This window comes from Motacilla alba, chromosome 10, assembly GCF_015832195.1.
Source record: "Motacilla alba alba isolate MOTALB_02 chromosome 10, Motacilla_alba_V1.0_pri, whole genome shotgun sequence".
In the NCBI taxonomy this organism is placed as follows: Eukaryota; Metazoa; Chordata; class Aves; order Passeriformes; family Motacillidae; genus Motacilla; species Motacilla alba.
In genome coordinates this window covers 7,530,091-7,538,301 of record NC_052025.1, presented here as the reverse complement: position 1 = coordinate 7,538,301, position 8,211 = coordinate 7,530,091, and the positions used below count along the sequence as shown (strand labels likewise).

The following is an 8,211-nucleotide window of genomic DNA, read 5'->3' as shown; positions in this document are numbered from 1 at the left end:
AAACCAGGCGACGGTCACAGAAATGTGTGTATAGGAAACGCAGAGGGATAGCAGCACCAAAGAGCCGTACAGAGAATGGCACAGTCATGCCGCAAACAGGAGTTTAATGCACTGAAATGAGGGGACGCTGGCAGGACAAAGTGTAGCAAGGTCAGAAGGGCTGTAATAAATATTTGTTACACTAACAATGGTAACTGCCCCTCAGACCCTTTCACCTGCCCCTCACCTGAACCCGTGGCAGCCCAGTGCCATGCCGACTGCCAGCTGCTCCCTGCGCACGGGCTGGTCCCCGCGGCTGTCGCTGGGGCCGTGACACGGACGGAGGGGAGGAGAGAGGGAAGGAGGGAGGCGGGAGCGAGGGCGGGCGGCCGCCGGTTGCCCTGGCGAAGACGACGCCACAGCGGCCTCGGCGCGGACAAAATGTCGGCGGTCGGCGCGGCCCGGCGGGGCGGGGACCTGCCCGGGGTAAGGCGGCGGCTCGGGCTGGGCTCGGGGCGGCGGGGCCGTGCCGAGCCCGTCCCGCTCACCATGGCATCCTCCCCGCAGGTGCAGAGAGCGGCCGGCAGCCCCCAGGCGCTGGCGGGGCCCGGCGCGCTGAGCGGAGCATGGCTGGCCAAGGAAGAGCAGTACAAGTAAGGAGGCCCTGCCCCGCCGGGACCAGCGCACAGCCGGTCCCCTGTGCCCGGGGGCCGCGGCCCAGTCCCCGCAGAGGGCGGATGGCACTGCCCGGGGCCGCGGGAGAGCGCCCACGCCCCTGGACACCGCTGCCTCAGGCAGGCTCTAGGCCCGGACATGAGGTTCTTCTGCACTTTGAACATTGACTTTAGTTCTAAATTACGACTATATAAAAGCTTAAGCCTGTTAAAAACAGCTTAAAAGCTGGAAAGGTTTTAAACGGACGCCGTGTCCCTGTTACGTGTTAGTGCCCAGCCCCGGTGAATGGGGAGGGTGCACAGAGAGCCACATCTCATACCCTGGCAGTCACCAAGTGTGAGAACACGCAGGAGCACCTCACTGCCACAACCTGTACATCCATGTGGCAGCACATCTTGAAATACGTGATAAGCAATGCAGTCCTACATGAGTCCTTCCTCAACTCCTGCTGCTGGGCATACTGAAAGGAAGGATTGTGCTAAACATGGAAAACCTCTAGGAAATAAAGACATACAATGTGTATTAAGAAATGGCATGTCCAAAACTAAAGACATCCTTCACCTCTCACAGTTATAGTCTAAACCGTGCTGTTTAATGGATATATGTGTTTTATTACTATTCATTTGGCTGAAACATAGGAAATTGTTGAAACATAATTTTTTTAATACCTTGAAGTGTATTTCAGCATTCCTTTGTAGGAATCATTAAAATTTCACTTCGTTCAGGCAAAAATACTGTCACGCTCACATTTATTCCTTTTAAATCTTTCAAAAACTCAGTGATAAAAAATTCTTACTCTTTTAGGCGACTGAATGCAGAATTAGAAGCCAAAACAGAAAAACTGGTGCGTCAGGCTGAAGAACTAATGGTGAGTAGCAGACTGTTATGTAATTTAGTCTGGATCCACATGCACACAGGGTTGAGCTTCAAAAGAAATTTACACCTTGACTACTAAAAACACGTTGCTTTCAAATGCAAGGTAAGCTTTAATTTATTTCTTTTTGAAGTTGTAAACTTGTATTAAAAATACATCAAAAAATAGTTTCTATGTAATTTCATCAGGTAGGTAGTCACACACCTGCCTACAGCATTTGTGCAGATACATACCTAGAACCACATTAAAAACTTGTTTAGTTGTTTAAGAAAAGTATCTGTAGGTGGTTTTATGCCTTAAATACTAAAAATTAGTATTTGAAAACCAGATACTGTTACAGTAACCTCCTAGTGAAATATGATCTACATTGTTCAAGCTGAAAGAGATAGAAAGAATAGCAACATAAATAGATAACATGAACTTAGTAAGAAGGAAGCTTTCTCAAAACAGAAAAAGTTGCTGTTTATTATCAGTATTATTGTTTAACCAAATTGAGTCACCACTTTATATGAAAGTTGGAAAAATTAATAAAAAGGGACTGGGGCAGATATAGTTTATACCGAAAACAGTTTGGAGAAGGTGTTCTGCATATTAGAAATATTCATTATAAGTACACTCATTCAAATAAACAAGGCTTAAAAAGCAAATTACTACGTATTCTTTAAAGCTGTTCTTGTATGCACTTTTCCTACTGTTGAAATTTCAATTTTATGGGCATATTCTTCTCTTGAGCAGTGACAAGCTGAGGCTAAATGCTTGGCATTTGAACAGGAGCAGATGAAACAGCCAAAATAGCATCTAGTCTCTTTCCTTTAGAAAACAGCAACAACAAAACCACTGTTCTTTTCTTCTCTAAATATAGCAGAAGATGAAATATTCTTAGGGTACTTAATATACCACATGGCACTGCCAGATTGCACAGATATACATTTAACAACAAAACAGCAACGGCATTTTCATTTTTAGACATCTTTTCCTGTGTTTCAAAAGTTGTTTTCCACAGTAGACTATAGTTTCCATTCTTTTCCCTAGCAGACTGTGTTACTGTGTCACAGTAGTTACTGTGATTTGTAATTTACAGATAGGTAATTCATCTTTAATGGATTATAGTCTCCCAAAATCAAATACTTTTTTTTTCTTTTTTTTTAATGAAGAAAGGCCAACAGAAGATACTATCTCAGCCAGTTTCAGTGCAGAGTAAGTCACCTGAAGATGACAGACAGAGGTATGTGCTTTACAACTACTGTGTATAATTGCTGGGGAACCTCACACTGATCCTGCATGCCTTGTGTCCTAATCATGCTCCTGTTTTATATATCTTTGTTGCTTACTGCATTGGTGGAGTCCAATTTTTTTCCTGTTATTAAAAAAAATAGTGATCCTAAGCAAGTGTTGTTCCTTGTTATTTCAAGGAAGGCTTAATTTTGCTGGAATGTTTTATCTAAGATATTAAAAAGTGCTGACCTTTGTAAAAGAGCAAGGTAAGGTCACAGGTTTCTTTGCAATACCAAACAGTAGGCATTTGGCAGTGGATGGTTTTTAACAGTTGAGCTGACAAAGTGAAGGAATAGATACTGGCTCTCATTTGACTTGGCCTAAATGTTCCTGGGATAGGAAATGCCTGATGAAAACAAACACAAAGCCCTACGACAGGCAAACATTGAGCTGCCACCCTCTGGAATGTGGATACCATTACAGTGCTGGGGCCTGCATGCCTTTGGCCTGGATGATCACAGCCCGAGTGTCCAAACCCCACAGCTCCCGAGTGGGGACAGGGCTGTATGCCCTTAGTCATTCGGGGGCATTATTATTTCCTTAGTTGTTCGGGGGTTTGTGTATTGGTAGTGTGGGAAATGGGTGAATTTAAGACAAATAGACAGTTTATCAAGGATCTGATCTATAGGTTCCTAAATTTATGATGCTGCTAATCTGGATAAGATAACAGGAACAGGCAACAAAATGCTTCAAATGTTAAGCTGCAGTTGGGAAACTTTTCAAGTAGAGTATATGAAGGTCTGATAAGGAGGATCAAATAGTTACTTTTGTGTAGAATAGAAGCAAAGGCGTGGAGTTTTTCTGAAAATAAAAGGGGTTTTCAGTACACAAAAAGGTGTGACAGCAAGTCAGCTTCTGTGATAGAAGCCTAACTACCAGCAAAAGTTTGCTACTGCAAGTAAAATGATTCCTGACCTATTTTAAAGCCATAGCTGAGGGAGTGAGGGGCAAGAAACTTAATGTGTTATCATTCAGTATAATCACACTTTTTAAACAAATTCTGGATCTCACTTTAGGTTTTTGTTCTGTTAGATGGATTTTGAACATTAGACAGAGAATTTTTAAGAACTTCAAACTGGAGTTGAGTTTTAGGGCTGCTTTATTAAGTAATGTGATTGGAAGATTCAGACCCACAAAGAGAATTACTAGCTTTGATGGTACACATTAGAAATAAATTGAAGCGTTGGAAGAATTTAAAAAAAAGAAACAAAAAGGGCAATTAGCATGTCAGAGTATCAGCTTACCAACATAAATTAAAACACCTTAAAACAACCACAGTCTGATAAGCATAGTGTCCTGGTAAACATTTATATGAGAGAAGACTGGAAATCCCATGCTGTCGTGAAAAAAAATGAGAAATGTGTGCGAGGAATTAGGCACACTGATTATCCATGAGTGAACATTGAGGCCATTCAATTAGATTAGTTCAAAGTATTTAATATTTAATTAAAAATTCTTTTCTAAATTGTGCAAGCAGATAGGCTTTAAATCTCAAGGAAGCACTTGAGCTATTTTTGAAATATCTCGTTAAAATTTCTGTTGATTCATTTAAGGAGAATGAACACTAAAGCAACTGGAAAGAAGGGAGGAATTGAAGCAAAGAAAGGGGAAAAAAATGATAAGTTGAAAGGAAAAAAAACAAATGAGTAAGCAAAGTAGAAAAAAGACAACAAATATTTAAGTCACTCTCCAAGTCAACGTGTATTTTAAATGAATTTGTTCTGGAGTACTCGCAGCATACAGTCCGCGGGGAAATCTGAATTACTTAGCAACAAAGCAGCTCGCTGCGGGCGCGCTGCAATGAGCCGTTGTTTACGCGTTCCGCTGCAGCCGGGGCCCGGCCGGCGGCGCTGGGCAGGGCCGCGCATGGGCAGCGCCGCGCCCAGGGGCTCAGCGGAGCGCCCGCGCCCGTGCCCGTGCCCGCGCCCGTGCCTGTGCCTGCGCCTGTGCCTGCGCCTGTGCCCGTGCCCGTGCCCGCGCCCGTGCCCGGCTGCGCGGCGCGGGGCTGCGGGCGCGCCTCCTCCCCGAGCGTGCGGCCGCGCGGCTGCACAGGGACGGGCAAAATGGGTGCTGTGGGTGGGCAGCGGGGAAGAACCATTAGGAGAATTTGAGAGATGCAATGAGGTTGGGTTTTTTTGTTTTGTTTTGGTTTTTTTTAAGGCGACCCTAAGACAGCGGATACAGTAGGAACAAATTACTCCATTGAGCAAAGAACAGAATTGTCTTCTCGAGTATAGAGCGTGTTGCATTTTGATATTTTTCAGAATAACGTATAACTGCTATTTCTGTGGCAGCAAATCCTCACCTTCTGCATGCTCCTAGAGCTAGCCAATAGGGAGGAAGCTTGAGGAAACTGGGGTAAATAGACAAAAACTAATCATCCTATTCTTGAAGTCTGTTGCCAGCCACACACAGATGATTTCTCCAGGTTGTTTTTTGTGTTGGTTTTTTTCTTGTTGTTGGGGGTTTTTTTGGATTAATAAAATACGGAGCTTTGTGCAGATAATTCTTGTTGATGAATGTCTATGAAATTTATAAAGGCAAGATCTAAACATTTGCTCAAATCAGCCTGGCGATAAAATTAAGTGAATTGATGAGCCAGAAATCTAAATTTTATTCAAAATCTCTTATAAGCCAGCATTTTAATTGAAGTAAAAAATTTATAAAGTGTAGTTTAAAAATAGCCTTTCGTTGGAATAATATACATTCACATAACTCATTTTGAAAGCAAAATTATATCTACATATCTGTATATCTATCTGACAAGGAATTTGACCTGAATAATACATAGCATGCTAAAACTTTCTGCTTAATTTCAATAGACTTGAAAAATAATCACTTAACCTGAAATTCAGTTACTAAGAAGCACAGTTTTCAGCCAAACAAGCAGATAAGAAAGCTGGGGGGGTTTTTTATTCTTGGTTTTATTTCCTGTCTGTAAAATAGATACCATATTTATAATACTTCTTTCTGAGAAAATTCTATGAGGCTTAATTTATAAATTGCTCCACTTCATATTCCTCTGACAGTCCCTGTCAATTGACCTGAGAACAGTCAGTGTGATCCTGCTGGGACAGGTGGAGGATGTAGAGGACGCTGCTTATATCCTCACTTTGTTTGTATGAGTTCAGGGGGTTTATGTCATGTAGGTGTTACCCAGTGAGCTGCTGGCAGTCTTTGGTTCTGGATTGTCCTGAGGAAGCTGTAACTCTGCTTCTTGGCTGACTACTCCCTGCTACAGGGAATCATTGATCTAACAAGCCAGCAGCCTGAATTCCAAGAGACAAGATCAGGATTCTGGTACATGAGTCCTGTTGTATTAAATACCACAGACTCACCAGTGATTTGGGTTGCAATGAGGTAGACTGGACAGACTGTGGATAAGACTGAATTTATGCTTGAACTCACTACATGGTGCCACCTTAGCTATAGTGTTTATTCTAGACCCATAAAATGTTATTCTCCTGATTCTGACAGGGGCCCTGTATTTTAATTGCAAAGTGGTGACATTTTTATAGATCAGTGATTTTTTTTTTTTATTTTATTGCAGAGATCCACTCTGTCCCGAAGTTTCATCTCTTACGCACTCACTTGCAAAGGTACCAAAACTATCCTGGTTAAATTATTTTCTAGCATAATTTCAAAAATATAATGGCTCCTGGTTTTGAGGCTACACTGGGGACTTACATGGGTGCCAAGCCAAAGAGAAGTGATGCCCAGAGCAGTGCTACAGGGACAGTGTTACCAGAGCTCCTCAGTGCCACTGGTGGTCAGGTAGACTCACCTAATGTTTAATTTTTGTATTCTGTTTTCTCTTCAGCATTGAGAGAAAGGTTCAGTGTTTTGAACATCAAATTAAGAATTCCAAGTGAAAAATATTAGAACATAATTAGTTTCTTGCTCTCTTCCCTCCCTCACCTTTATAATACTAAAGGCAGTACTAGTGTCTTCTAATAATAACTGTCTAGATAATAAACAAGTATTCAGGGTAACTGAATTTAGAAAATATAATGGAAAAATGAGATTATAAACAATCCCAATAGTCTCTAACTACAACTATATTGAAACTTTTATGAGGTGAGCTGAAGCTTCTAAAATACAATCTTCAGTTATTTATCAGAATAGAGTAGAAACCCTCTAATTTTTTTTAGAATATTTGTGTGAAAGTAACAGAAATATTGTTAAATCTTCCTTCAGTGGGGACTTTGTAAGATTAAAACAATGCATAAAATACCATATTTTTGAAGGTATGATGACAGTCCAGCAATTAATACCTTGATAAAAGCTCAGAGCTTTGCTTGTGCATAGATTTATTTTAAGTATATGTGGAAAAGCTCCCATGAGCCAATGACTATTGGGTGTATTACAGTTAGGGCGTAGAGACATAAAAGTTGCAAGCTAAAGATGAGTGCAAATAAAATTGAGAAGTCATTTGGAAAGTTTGAAAAGCATACTTTGAAAACTTCCTTTAGTATAGATATATGAAGAAGAAAAAAAAACCCATGAAAAAACTAGAGAAAAAAATATTTAAGTAATAATAATAATAATACCCCATTAATTTTTAAAAACCTTTAGGTAGAAAACAAGAAGAAATTTCCTTCTGTGCCTACAGCTCAGAACAGACCATACTCTGCAAGTAAGGGAAAAAGAACTACTTCAAGGTATATTGAACATCTCATTTGGTTTGTCATGAAATCTTTTAGTTGCTATATTTCTCTATCAAGTCATTTTATGGATCTATGCTTTTATATTTATACAAATAAATGTATCAAACTTCCTCAATCAGCTCCACCAGGTGGCTATCTCTGTTTACTTGCACCAAAAATTATCAGTGAACATATGTGATGAATGTTGCAGCAATGAAACAGTTGCTTTCTGCTTTAACACTGCTCAAGGCTGGCAGCTGAATTCTGTAAACTCCTTCAGTGAAAGGAGGCCCAGTGAGCAAGAATGGAGCACCTGAGGCAGCCTGGGCCAGCACACTTGGGTGCTGCAGCCTGATTTGTGATCAGACTGGTGCTGGGGATCATGAGGCCTTGAAGGGCCTCTGTTGTAGTGAGTGTTGGGCTCGCAGGACAAGAGGCTCAGTAATACAACACAGCTTCCAGGGGCTCCCGGCTGAGAAGCTTCAGCTCTGGAGGTAGCAAATTCAAGGTTGTAAAACCAAGAAATGGAGATCTGGACAAAGAGAGAAGAGTCAAGAAATGCATAAGAGCCTGGGAGCAAATTAAAACAGCCATGAATTATGGCATAATACCAAAATAGGATGAAAATTGTCTGCAAGCTAGCAGGACATGGAACTGACAGGCTGAGGCTGTCTTACAGGAGTTGGAAATCCCTGGACAGATGCTTCTGACCTCCCTTGGGCATTTCAGGGGAGGTTGTTATGCTGGCACCTCCTAGTGAGG

General features: G+C 41.6%; 1 protein-coding gene across 2 annotated transcripts in view; it reads left to right on the top strand.

Annotated features, from left to right (window-relative positions):
* The first annotated feature begins 285 nt into the window (after window positions 1–285).
* TEX9 (testis expressed 9) overlaps window positions 286–8,211 on the top strand; it is an 18,870-nt gene continuing 10,944 nt past the window's right edge. Inside the window, exons 1-6 of one of the 2 annotated variants that reach the window (XM_038147321.1) lie at window positions 286–465; window positions 547–632; window positions 1,459–1,522; window positions 2,683–2,753; window positions 6,354–6,402; window positions 7,379–7,464. In XM_038147321.1, coding sequence (XP_038003249.1) covers window positions 421–465; window positions 547–632; window positions 1,459–1,522; window positions 2,683–2,753; window positions 6,354–6,402; window positions 7,379–7,464 — 401 coding nt within the window. In that variant the 5' untranslated portion in view covers window positions 286–420. Of the gene's footprint in view, window positions 466–546; window positions 798–1,458; window positions 1,523–2,682; window positions 2,754–6,353; window positions 6,403–7,378; window positions 7,465–8,211 lie in introns of both variants that reach the window. The other variant, XM_038147322.1, reaches the window with a different exon arrangement.